Here is a 14,021-nt window from a genome sequence, read left to right on the forward strand (position 1 = left end):
ATGAGACATCCTCCATGAGAACTTGGTTTTATTACAGTAACTCTGACATTATTATTACGTGATTCAATAAGGGTCAAAAGGATCCTCTTTGTATTTGCTTTTCACTCCCAAAAGCCTTTGTATTTTATGTAACAATAAAAGCTGTAGGTCCAAATAGAGGGCAAAATCATATGGAGGGAGCTGGTACCTGTTACAGGGGAGGTCTGTGGTCCAACCAAGAACTGACTCCAGCTTTCAAAAAGTTCCTGTCCACTACTCTCACTACAGGATCACCTGTCTTTTCAGCATCTCTTATTTTTAATACACACAATTCCCAAAAATTCCTCCCTACAAAATCCTTTCTTCTCATCCCTCACAAACTGTTGCTTAAAAACAGAACTAAAATTAGAATTTTGTTTCTGTAAAAGCCACTGCAGACTACTGCTTGCTGTGTCTAGAATCCTGTGTTTAAAGATCTGGGGTTGGTTTAGGGATTTTTTTTTAATGGAAACAGCAAAACCCACAGAGGTTTCTCTGTGGTCTCAAGCCAATTGTGTCATTGAAATGGAAACATTAATATAAATCCAATTTTATTATTTAAGACAGAGGAATTTATTTCTGCTGGAAAAAAAAACAACAACAAAAAAAGCTACTTGTGAAATAGAAGTTACTCCTCTATTGGTGACTCAGTGCAGGCTCTGCTGTAGGCCAGGCTTTTTGCCCTCCCATGAGGAGAGACAGTGACATTTTTCCACACAGTTCAACTTTAAACTGTTTATGTCAAAACTATGTAAATGTTAAATTGAATGAGATGTTCAGATGCATCTAAATAGCGCCAGTGAAATCTCCTGACTATTTTCTTCCATCATTTCTGCTTCTTTTGACAATTCCTTTGCATCCAAGTGTTTTCGTGGGAAAGTATGTGATGCAGTCCTGGCTATGGGGTAGTGCCTGTGTCAGCCACGGTACTACTGGCAGTCACTCTCTTCTTACACCAATTCTGTGAAACGTGACTGGAAGCACCACTGCTCTCTACCTCCCTTAAAAAATTCTCAATGGGTTCAGCAGTACTTTAATAGTGAAAATCTCATTCAATTATGCATTCCATAGATAAAATTGTAGAAGATGCGGAATACAGGAAAGCAGATTCGCATGCATCTGTTAACAACCTCTGTGGAGATTCAGTTGCATCTAATAAATATTTGATAGTTTCTAAATAATTTATGGCTCTGTCAGGGGTCATTTTACTTGTTTTAGATGAATAATTAAAAGGATAATTAGGAGGATGTACAATCTGAAATGTTCATCTAATTGTTCATTTTACAGTATTTCTTACACTGCTGAGCTGTACAACATGTGTTCCCATCACCTTCCCAGCTTAGCAGCATCCTCTTACTGCCAGTAAGAGTGACCTCTAGTATTCAGGACTGGAATAAAAAAGCATCACCTTACTGGGCTTTGGGAGCCACTACTTTTATCCAAGAATTTCTACAGAGTGGAAGGAATCAACCCCCAAAGCCCACTAATTTAAAATACTGCATAACCCAGTTTCTTTAAGCAGAAGAAGTTTTTAGAAGTTCTCAATGACCTAAAAGGGGCAAAGTGGCAATATGTGTGTAATGCTGGCAGAGGTACTGCTCCCATGGGTGCTCTTCCATGGGGCAGGTTGGGTTTAAAGAAGCCTTGTCAACCTCAGGCCTGGCTGACACTAGCTGACACTTAATTATAACGTGACCCAAATGAAAGCAACTAATGCAAACATAACCACGAAATGTGTGCATACTTTCCAAGTGATCTTTATCACTTAATACTATGGTCAGATACTATAGTGATGAAATCAAACACACATTAGTGCCTTTGCCAATGTAATTGTACACAAAAGCATTTCTAGTTGAGACAGGGGCTAACAAATCCATTTCCATTTTCTGAATGAAACGCTGTTTTCCATATATTGTCTGCCCTTTACCTGATACGGGGCAGGGGGGGAGGGGACACAGAAGAAAGTAGAACAAATCTAAACAGCAATAACCTCTTTACCTTTTAACATTTCAGAGCATAAAAATAACTCATTGTTCTATTCTAAAAAAAAAATGACTAGGTCCTATAGCAATAACAATAACCTAAGTAACACATTTCCTGCCAGTTAACGAGCGTTAAGGTTAAGGGCCTTTGGCTTTGCCTGGGACCCCTGTCTCTTTTAACCAGTCATTAATTGCAGAGAAATGCCCTCTACATCCATCACCATTGCTTAAACAGTTATTTAGTTTACTGTCTCTGCCAGTCTGCAATACGAAGGTCTCATGTGGCCATCTGCTCCAAGACTCTGCTGCCAAAATGTGTCACAATTTATGGCACAGCCTGCCTCTATCTTCTACTCACAAGCCAAAACATCCTACTTGGTTTGCTGCTCTACCACTTACCCCCTTAAAAACTAATCCCAGGCAACTTTCTTCAGAAGGTCAAAAAACCAAGAAAAGGAATGGGACTTGATAAAACAAGGGAGGAGTCAGGAGCTCAGCAGAAGAAACCGGGGCTGACAGCAAGGCAAAAAGAGTCTTCACATTACCAGGAAAAGGCCGTAAGTTACCAAGAAAAGTGACAGTTACTGTTGCTCTGAGAAGCAATAACTTGTCAGCAAAAATCCATACCCCAATGGGTGAGGAAATCAAATATAGCAGCAGTGCTAAAATCACCCAGCAGAGAAGACTGAAGGTTCAGCTTTCACTGCCAACCGTGTGGAGACTGGAAAATGTGCTGGCACGTTTCAGTTCAACAGAACAAGGTTCTGGCTTGTATCAGCACTAGTGTGGCCAGCAGGACCAGGGCAGTGACTGTCCCCTTGTACTCAGTGCTGGTGAGGTCACACCTCAAATCCTGTGTTCACTTTTGGGCCCCTCAGTGCAAGAAGGACATAGAGGTGCTGGAGTGTGTCCAGAGAAGGGCAACAAAGCTGCTGAAGGGTCTGGAACACAGTTTGATGAGGAGAGGCTGAGGGAGCTGAAGGTCTTTAGCCTGCAGAAAAGGAGGCTCAGAAAGGACTTTATTGCCCCCTACAACTACACGAAAGGAGGTCTTAGCCAGGTGATGGTCAGACTCTTCTCCCAGGTAACAAGCAATAGGACAAGAGGAAATGACCTCAAGTTGGGCCAGGGGAGGTTTAGATTACATATCAGGAAAAATTTCTTCATCAATATGGTTGTCAAGTCCTGGAACAGGCTGCCCAGGGAAGCAGTGGATTCACCATCCCTGCAGGTATTTAAAGGATTGGTAAATGTGGCACTTGGGACATGGTTTAGTGGTGGGCTTGGCAGTGCTGGGTTAACAACAGGACTCAATGATTTCAGAGGTCTTTCCCAACCTAAATGACTCTATGATTCTAACATGGTTTCCCACTATATGTGCAGCAATGTTACTATTACATGTACAGTATAGCATTAGCACCTTTCTTTGAAGAATAGAACCATCACTTTCTCATGGTATTTCTAATTACATTTATTGCTGATTACCACAAACAGCCTCTGTGACCATAAGGGCAGGGTTCATACCAAGAATAGATTAACTAAGCACCAAATTTCCATAGCATTCAACCTTGCCTGAACCTCATGTTGCTACAAAGGGCAAAAAAGTCAGGATTTCAAAGCACACAGGAGCATTTCTTAGTAAAGCTGGAAAAAAACCCCCTCAGTAATGCATCAAAACCCCCAGCTATGCTTGGTGGTGGTTTATGTTAACTGGATTTGCTTTGCAGTGAAAGAAAACAGGATCACAGCCTGCCACTCCATTTCATCTGAGGGGCAATAACTCTCAGCTTCTGCTAAGATCCTGAACCACTGGAGCTGGATCTGAAGCATTTGCTGTACTCCAGGTCGTGGCTCAGATCCAAAATCCCCTGGAAGCCATGGGTGTATTCAGGGTCATGCTGCAAACTGCCTGAGCAGGTACATGCCCTGGATTTTGCTAGCAGACCTCTGGCTATGGACACAGTACAGAAAAGCATTATAGAGATGCATGTCAGATGTTAATAAAGATAAAAATATACTTCCAATAAATAAAATTGAATTAATTAGTGGTTTAATCCAATTCCCTAAAAATATTTGACCTTGTCAAATGAAGAGGGTGGCCTTGTAATTTCTGCTTTTTACATTTTTAGAATTAAAGAGTAATCAAATGCATGTGGTTTTGCATATAAATCAACCTTGACCTTTCGGTGAACTGTTTTGGTAAAAATAAGCAGTACTCATGCCTGTTCTTTTTTCTCTAAAAGGCAGAACAGACAGAGCAGAAAAGAATTCAGTTCAGTGAAGAATACTGTGCTATAATCATATCAGAAACACATTAATAAGCCTCCTCTACTCTGAGCAGTTATTGCTCTTTCTTCTCTAAAATCTTCCAATTTCTAAGACTTCCCCTTTTCTTCCTCCCGAGTCCTGCATTTCAGCATTCTTTTGGATTAGATGTTACAGCCTCCCAAAGCTGATAATTCAAGGTTACACCTTGAAACTCTTATACCGCCTTTTATTCTGAGGAACAACTGACTACCAGGAGAATTAGTTTATACTGAGAACAAAAAAAAGCAATAAAAAACCACCTTAAAAAAAGCCCCCTTAAAATCAATCTGCAGAACTAGTTCTGCACAGAATGCAGAGGCAGAGGTAGGTGGCTCCTACTGGAAAATTATATAAAAAAAAAAAAAAGAGAGCCACAAAACCCAAACAACAGAACGATGAAAAAGGAGGAGGGTGGAACATGGCTTGAATTTTTAATTGACTGCAGGCAGGTTATGGAGACGAGTAGAAGAGAACATACCCGTTTTCCCTGTGTTTTTCATCCAAGTCTTGTTTGAAGACTCATTGTCAAAACCATCAAGCTGCAGTTCTTGATACTCATCTCCAACGTGGGCCAGATGGTCTACGATGTCTATGGGAGACTGGTGAGACCCTCCACACTTCTCGCTGGAAGTAACCCAGTGCTCGGGGCCATAGGTACCTGTTAAAAAATACCAATGCCAATTAACATTCCAGCGGCTCAACAGTGCTGGGTAACTCTTAAGTGTGAGGATGAAGCACGTGAACTCCCCAGGTAACTCCACCACAGTTACGCGTCTCTCGTGTGAAAGAGGTTAAGACGTGTAAACTTATGAGGAGATTGAAATCCACTGGCTTTGTGCCGTGCTCCAACTTTGCCTCTGGCACTAATGAACAACGGCCTTTTTTAAAAATTACTATTCTATAAAACTATCTGCAGTTCCCAAGCTCCTCTTGTGCAAGTGTTATCAATTAGCATGGTGCTACAGGAACTCCCCTAAAGCTTCAGCCCTAATATATTACTCTATAGTTTACCTTTTCACAGTGGACAAATAATGTAGGCGCTATCCATTAACTTGTGTTTGTGCAATGCTCCACTTAAATAATATGATCTTTATGAATGATCGCATTTCTTTTAGAGGTTTTGAAGCCAGAAAAGATAAAAAGAAAGAATTAAACTAAATGTAGATTAGTAAATTTAAAGAAAACAACAAAGGAAAAAAATTACTCTGGATGGAGGAACTAAAGGGGACTTCCTGTCAGGAAGACATTAACTTTCTTTTGCTGCTATTCTTACATGACTTTTCTGGTTTCGATGAACAGTCAATTAAAATAATATGGAAAAAAAAAGGTTTGAGACAAAGACCTTGCCATCCACACCACATACCAGCTCCAGATGCACTACAATACTCAGCAGCACACTTAGGAGAATCTCCTACAAATTTCAAATTTTTCTTATGACCTTCCTCCCCAACTTTAAATTGTATTTACAGAGACTAAGAGATTATCTTCCCATGAGTGCAAACAGCATTTTAAGCTCCTGAAATAACAGCACAGAGTTCTTGTAAAGCACTTGTTGCTCACAGTTCTTAAAGTGCTTTCCAGCTGGAAATTGATGGCTGAGAAGGGAAACAATTTGCCGAAGCTCAACTACCAAAACCAAGTTGAACCCTGCTCTCCTGAGACCCCTGATGTCACACCTGTATCGAACCTCTGAACTACACAGTCAGCAGGTCTGTTCGATAGGCAGACAGCAGTAAATGATGCATCAATGTGCATTTATTAGCCTTGCATCTGAGAAGCACATGTAAATTCAATTAGTGCCATCCAAACCCAGCAGTTGTGAAGGCCAGTTTCTCTGGACCCTGGGTTTTAATCTGTCTGGTTGCAAAACGCAATCATGAGCGAATGCAGGACACTTAATCAATAGCGAGATTTTGTGCTGTACTCATCACACACAAATGCTGTCTGGTCCCCAAGTGACAAGAAGAAAGTGTTTTACTTTCAAGTACAATTAGTCAAAACTGTAACATCCTTTAAAAATCATTTACATCATCTGCCCAGGTTAAAAACCAGTTTCATTTATCTCGTGGTTCAACTTGTATTGTCAGCAAAAGCCACTTCCAGTTAATTTCCCAATGTACCACAACCAAGGAGAAAAGAATTATTAAAAATCTTATGTGGGGGAAACCAAAAGCGTTCTGCTGAAATACTGGTATTTTTCCCAAATCAAGATGCTCTTAGTAATTGGTTTACAGTGAATTAATTGGAAATTCAGATTTACTTTTCATACAACCTTGCATCTTACCCTATGAAATTTGGGAATTTGCTTTAAAATGTTTAGCACTACACATAATCAAATCTGCCAGCTCTTGTGTTTTGGCTTTGTTATAAAAAAGGGGTGAGCTTTTCAAAAGCACTCTGCTCACAGAGGCTATCTCAGTGGTTTCAGCTGTGCATTCAAAAGGAGCTGCAAACTCAGATTTTTCTTTTTTAAGTATTCTGTGTCAATGGGAACTTTTTTTTTTTTGAGTCGGCGGATTTATTTTAACAGGAACTGTAGGGCTCCTTCCGTGCATCTTGCCATAATTTTTCATTTACTTATTTATTTTAAGTATAGCCAGCTCTCAACCTATTTGCAGTGACAACTTCCTTGTCAAAATGAATAAAATAAGCCATAAGGGTAAACAAACAAACCACCATGTTGAATTAAAACCTCAAGTGACTTAGATACCTGGACTGACTTTTGCTGAAAAATAGTTTCTCACAGACCTTTGAAGGCTTATATAGCTTTGTGTCATTTTAAAAAAACATTGTCTGCTTTTTTTTAATTAACTTGACTTGCTTGAATTTATTTCATAGCAATAAATCTCTTCCTATAAATACAGTAGCTTCACTTGCTTATAAATCTATAATTTACCAAAGAAAAGTCTAGCAGTATCTGCTTTCTTCACGTCACAGTATTAGTTTCCGTGCATAAAATGTTTCCAAACCGGTGCTGAATTATTAAAGAAAAAAAATCTAATGCAATTAAATGCTCTCAGCAATTCAAAACCCCAACTCAGTGCTGGTGCTGTGACTCCAAGTCCTGACATCCCAAATTACGGTCAGAAGGCTAAGCTCCGACTTAGAGGTTCAAGGCCTGCTAGTTAAAATCAGCACAGGATCTTATAAACGAAAAGGTTTGCCATTAATTTCTTTCAGAAGTTTTTGATATGTAAATTAGTACATGCAATATGACCTACACCATTATGGCAGCAAATCTAGACAGAAATAGAGGCCACGACCCCAACATCTCCCTTCCCAGCAGCGCAGAATTGGGGCCAACCCAGCTTTAACAATGAGCACAAAAAGGCAAAGGTAGGATGGGGAGGCCACAAGAAAACTTTTGAGTTTTAAACCAAACTAAATTATATCCCCTACCCAGAAAAAAAAAGCTCAACAACCTATAAAATGTAATCAAGAACAGTGCAGTGGGATTCATTTATTCCTTGGTAGTCATCAGAAGGTTCAGGGCTAACTGCCTGCTCCTTTTCATGGACATTCAAGTGCAGTTTTAATTGAAACTGATCTTCCACTACAGACTTCAAATTAATTCTTCTTCCAAGTGTCTCATGCTCCAGACATCCTTGCTTTGCAAAAAACCCCTATATCATTAGAGGAGGAAATAGAACACTTTTTCCAAGCTTGCAGATATTGATTACCTATTCCTTCCATCAAAGCACAATTGCCATTCTGCACTGTATAAATCTCTTCAGCGTTAGACACTTTATAAAGTACCGAGAATTATATCATTAATCATTTGCAGTTACACCTGTCTTGCTTTATTGAATTCTTTGTTTTTTAGAACTTTAAATAAATGCTTTTAAATAAAAACATGACACTAAATAAAGACTCTGTTTCACTTAAACCTAGTAAAAAAAAAAAATATCCCCTAATTCTGTGTGTGACATTTACCCATCTGAAACAGAGGAACTTGTGAATTATTTGTATTTCATTTTTCCAACAGTAAGCATGGTGGCTTGAACCAAATAAAATTTTGAATGAATTTGAGCTGGCCTTTTAAGTCTGATAAATAATTTGGTTTCCAAAAGCCCAAACAAGGTAAGAGCCCTCACCTGTGTTAATAAATAATACACATTTCCACTGAAGTAGTGGGACAACCTGCAAGCAAACATCAGACAGCCCCGGTCCAGGAGACACCAAGTCCTGGAGATGGAGTATTTGATGTGGGAGCAGTACAGAAAGAGAATAATAACTGATAACATTTGGCATTTTCAGATATTGAAGTCAGCGTCCTGCCTCCAGGAAACCACAGGCTTGGGTCCAACAATGAAGTGCCCACACTGGGGAAGGAGGGATGTATTCATCCCCCAGCTCATGGCAGCAAGAGGAGATGGTGACTGAAGAACTCCTGAGTGATGGGACAGGCCTGGGGGCTGAGGAAAGCAGTAAGGAAAGGGAATACAGCCTCAGTGATCCCTCCAAGCATTGAAGAGGAGACCACTCTCTCCCAACCCTGCAGGGCATTTTTTCACCACTCCCACTCCGCAGAGTCACAGGACACTTGCTCTGTTCCTGCCTTGGGCTGGTACAAGGACAGAGCATCTCTGGACACTCCATGAGCACCCTCTGGGTTGCAGCCAGGTGCCTGAGGACGTGACCTTACACCTCAGCTTAAATCAGGGACAAAAGGGCCACTGGCTTCCAAGGCATGAAAGCAGAGCTGGGGTCAGGGACCTCAGCAACACTGTGGTGTCTGACACACAAAGCTTCAAACAACACTTAAGGCCAGAGATATTATCACTCAGCCTTGCCTGAAATTACCTGATGCTTCCTAGATTCTTTTCTCATGCAAAATCTTTCTGTCAATTACTGCAGCACCTTTAACAGTTTTTAATACACTGTCTGCTCTTTAAATAGAATCCGAGATTACTTTTTTCCTTCTTTTTACTGTACAAAGCAATGAGCAGTCTTCATTAAAGAAAAACCATTAAAATAATGTATTCTGACAAAATCTAATTAAAGCGTGTATAAAAACTTCCACTTTAAAAAAAAAATAAATTATTTTTTCCCCACAATCTTTTGTTTAAAACATCTGTTATTAAAAATACTGGCATTTCCCTGATTTTACATAATTTTCTAATTAATGGATCAGCTACTCTGATACAGACTGGTGTGTAACATATTTGCCTTTACTCAATATCCAGATAGAGATTAACAGACAATTAAACCAGGCAATTTCTGAGTAATATTTGATCATTCATTTACAAGCTGGGAAAGAGGCAGAAATATCAACACTGGGATTTTTTTAATTTCACTTGTTTTCAATGTTTTCACAAAAATCTGACTTTAAATCCCAGACCCGACACGAAAAAATAGGGGTTTACAGTTTGGAAGTTTTCTATTCTTCATTCTTTTTGTTGGTTTTTGGTTTGTTTGGTTGGTTTTTTTAAACAATATTATCTCAGACAAATCTTTGTCTCTATTTGATGCCTCTTAAATTCTCGTTTTTGAATGAAAATGGTAGTAATGATTGCAAAGCAACCAAAACCCCTCACCTCTGTAATTAAAGCAAATTACCTCAGTCACTTCATTGGGACATCCTATCCCATCATCTTAATATGGGAGAAAATCCATCCATGATTATGTGAGAGGCAGATATTTACAAGAGCTGTAAGAAAAGGGATGCTGCAGAAAGGTTTTTATCCCTGATCCCTCTCCAGCTCTACTTTTTTCTCACTGCCCCACAGAAGTTACGCAGACAGAAGTTATCCTCATACACAGACATGACCTGTACCAGAGGCAGCATGTCTCTGGTTCATATAAAGCAGCAAAAGTTCTTTTCTCCCTGGGTTGGAAGGATGTGAGACCAGCTCACCCAAAATAGGGCAAAAGGCCTGCTAAGCAGTGGCTTGGTATCTGCTTGGATGCCAGTAGTGTTTGCTCAAGTATGTAAGTGATGCCAACCAAGCAAGTTATCTCTCCCACAGCCTGCCTTCCTGCTTAAAGCACAAGAAACAAAAACCAGAAAGAATTCAAGTGCTTAAAAGCCAAATCTCACTTGAAAGCCAACGGGGACACCTCTGACACAGAATTTCTAGAAGTATCTGGCTATTTCAGCTGGGACAGTACTGTGCCATTCAGAATAAGCGAGTATAAAAGGGAAAATTCCAGGTTTGTCTTAGGGCAAAATCCAACCAGTTATTAAGAATGGGTGGAAAGAAATAATATTTCCTCTTAAAACAAAAATGTCCCAAGCTTTGCTTGCACAGCTTTAGTTGGGCAGCTTAAATACTTAAAGGACCACAGCAGGTAAGAACCTCTGCAAGTTTTATAGGCTCTGGATAAACAGAAAAGCTTTCCTTTGCACAGACTGGCAGCTGTGACCTGCCCAACCATCTCAGCATTTAGCTGAGGAGCACTACAGATCTGAATCTCTGCCTCTGAGTCTCTGTCACACTTGAACTGCTCCATCATGAGCCAAATCTCAAGAAACACCGAAAAGAAATGTCACCACCAGTAAACAAAACTGATTCCTTTTTTTTCACACTGAGAAAGAGCAAGGAAGCAGTGCCCTTGTTCAGCTACAAAGCAATGAACTTCAATAGCAGGTTGGATTTTCTAACAGGAAAAGATTGCTTTAAACAAACAAATATCAGTGAAATTCACTATGGAACTGAATGCAATTTAAGATCCTACAGAAATCTCAGTCTCTGGGGCTTCTCTCTTATCTAGGAACAAAAACCCTGAAACTGTTACTTGATGCCATAAGATCCATCATCACTTTTTGCCATTTAAAAAGGAGCTGTATCAGTAAGTCCAGGAAAGCACTGGAGAAGGTGTTTAAGCCACGTGAGTACTGACAGGAGGCAAGGCACATACTGCAGAACCAGACTGGCTGAAAAATCAGCCTCCCTTTACCCTCTCTTCTCATCTCCAGACCCCTCCTGGGAACAAGAAATAAAGTGAATCCCATAGGATGAAGCCTAAAGACTGCATTTAGATATAAGGCCAAAAAGAATGATTTGAATGACATATCTCTTGCTGAGTGATTTAGCACAAGGCTGCAGAGGTGAAGGCATAAAAATCCCTGAAAGCCTTGATAAAAATCAGTGGCGTTTTTCAGGGGTCTTCCCATTGCAGAGAAAGTAACCAGGTTGTTGAATTATTATATTAGGGGGAAAAGTTGCTGAAATTATACTGTCTTGCTCTAAAATGATGGCATACCAAAATCAAAGGGATGGAGAAGGAGAGCCTGTAGTTAAGAGTTCACAGTGTTGTTTTGAACAAAAATTTCCTGCCCTGAGGGAGAAGGGCTTTTCATTTTATTATTCTCTGTCATCACTCTGTTTAACATGAGACACTCGTGCTTGCAGAAAATTCCAATTACTGCTTGAAAAATGAGACTGAATTGCAAGAGCAAGATCCTGAAGAGCTTGCTGAGACCCAAATAGGTCTGAGCATCACCCAGTCTGAGAGGTGCGTGCAAGGCACGGGAGAGCCGCGAACACCCAAGGACAGTTTTTTGAGAACTCAAAAAATCTGAAAGAAATTTTCCCCAAGAACAATCTCTGATAAGGGATATCTTAACCAGCAGTTGCTGGAACAAACACAAAACACAGGAAGACGGAACAAAAAGGGTTTGGATTTCGATAACCTCTGAGCAACCACGAGCAGCGGCACCAGAAGCACCGGTGCCACCACACCTACAGAACCACACAGCCATGGGGGGCTGTGGAAGGAAAGCTGATCTTCAGTACTGATTGTGTCAGTGATACTGTCACACTGCCAAAATGTGGCAGATGCAAAGAAAGGCTTTAAATCACGCTGCTAAATATAAACTATCCTATAATGTCTGCAGCTTTTAAACCGAAAGACAGAGTGATATGTGTGCTCTCCTTAAACGTTCATATCCACGGATGCTACAGTTATTGCTGGATTCTTTAACTAGACTTCCTCACCTTCAATTACCTTTGGCGAAGTTTTTAATGCATATTTTCAAAACCTTTGTATTTCCTTACGGTTATACATTAATATCTGTATTACACAGTCATGGACACAGTGTTTTTTAATATATATCTCCACACGCACATCTACAAACTTTCTGCATCATAATTTTGTTCCTCAAAAAAGTACGAAGCTGCCATGAATCTTGTATGAAGTTCCCACTGTACCTGTCAACCTGCCAGAGGCACAAGTGTATGATAAATATCCAACATCAGGAAACGCCAGGACCTTAAGACTAATGCTACAGGAAGCTCACAATAAAATGGAGTAAGTGTAATTACTAAAACAAGCTTTTTCCATAAACATTTCAAGTTTTAGCATTTGTGAGCTGAATAATTTACCACCACACAAAAGTGAAAATGGTACTAAGTTTAGCTGTGCTGGCAAGAAAGTTTGGGTGTCTCACACAATAAACTCTTGATAGACTTGCCTAATGACCTGTTGAGTTTTATAACTAGTATTTCAAAACTATTTATATTGAGCACAGAGCACAACAATATCAATGAAATTATCATGCAGAACTCACTGAGTGGGAGGATAAATTGTGGTATTGAAGGTGCCTGCTGGTGGCAAGTGATTGAGGTAATGTATATCTACATCCTCTGTTTTTTATAATTTTCTACATTTTTAATAAATGTATCTGACATCTCACACCATTCATTTTATAACTGTCAGAGGCCTTTTTAAAACTGCTCACCCTGAGCTGCATATAATAAACGAGGTGATAACTTGCAATATAAGGAAAAAACAGGAGATTAATTTATATGAAGGCACTGTAAATTAACTTCCTTCTATTCCTATACTAGGTTAAGTAAAGCCCCATGAAGGCTACAGACAGACATAAAAATAGATTTTTTCCTAAATGTAATTTTAAAAAGTATAAATCCTAATGGAAATTACAGAATGAAGATGTATTATGAATCAATGCAGTAGCTCAGTGACAGCACTTTGTGTTTGTGGGAGGAAGGCATATATTCCAGTAATGGGTGCCTCGGACAGGGCACGAGTGTCTTGGACAGGTCATGTCCAGGACAACTTCCTCTGTGGAAGGGTCTCTCTCTTTCACTGTCCTTTTTTCCTTCATAGGCAATAGCTGCATAATGATGGACCTTGACAGCAGGAATACTTCTATTGCTGTAGTGCCCTATTACAGCAGAAGGAAGAAGGGCTCCATTCTTCCCTGTACAGAGCAGCAAACAGCTCCTGCCTCAAAAAGCTTACAGCCTAACAATGTAAGACAAGCAACCCAACTTGAAGCATCTCAAATTTGAACAGATGCAGCCCCCTGGGCTAACCCTCCCTTCTCTGTAACACCACGCTTCATGCTCTCTTCTCCAAAGCCATCTTCCAGAGATGGCACTAACACACCAGAAGGGTGATCAACCTCCCCATAAGACAGAAAATAAATGCCAATTCTTCCAGAGAGCAAAGACAAAAGAAGAAATTAGCCCAGTGTTTCACGGAATTAAGCATATGAAAAAGCACAGGCTCATGTAACACTGATGCAAACCATGGTTCCACCTGGGCTACACCAAGGAGAAAGCACAGCATGAATAAAGCTCTGAGCAAATAAAACTGAACAAACAAGAGGAAGAAATTAGACAGGAAACTTTCCCACCCAAGAGTTGCTTGATGCAGATGGAGGCTTGAGGGGCTTCAAGGAGACTTTGTTGATAGAAGAGGAAGGAATAGGATCTGAATTTGGCTTGGTGCTAATTTGGGTGTTGC

At 40.0% G+C, this 14,021-nt stretch overlaps 1 protein-coding gene across 1 annotated transcript in view; it reads right to left on the reverse strand.

Annotated features, from left to right (window-relative positions):
* Nucleotides 1–14,021, reverse strand: part of PTPRG (protein tyrosine phosphatase receptor type G) — a 374,823-nt gene that overhangs the window by 180,738 nt on the left and 180,064 nt on the right. Inside the window, 1 exon segment of the mRNA XM_029958316.1 lies at nucleotides 4,786–4,965. Coding sequence (XP_029814176.1) covers nucleotides 4,786–4,965 — 180 coding nt within the window.

Source organism: Manacus vitellinus, unplaced genomic scaffold, assembly GCF_001715985.3.
Source record: "Manacus vitellinus isolate BGI_N305 unplaced genomic scaffold, ASM171598v3 scaffold_14_pilon, whole genome shotgun sequence".
NCBI classification, from domain to species: Eukaryota; Metazoa; Chordata; class Aves; order Passeriformes; family Pipridae; genus Manacus; species Manacus vitellinus.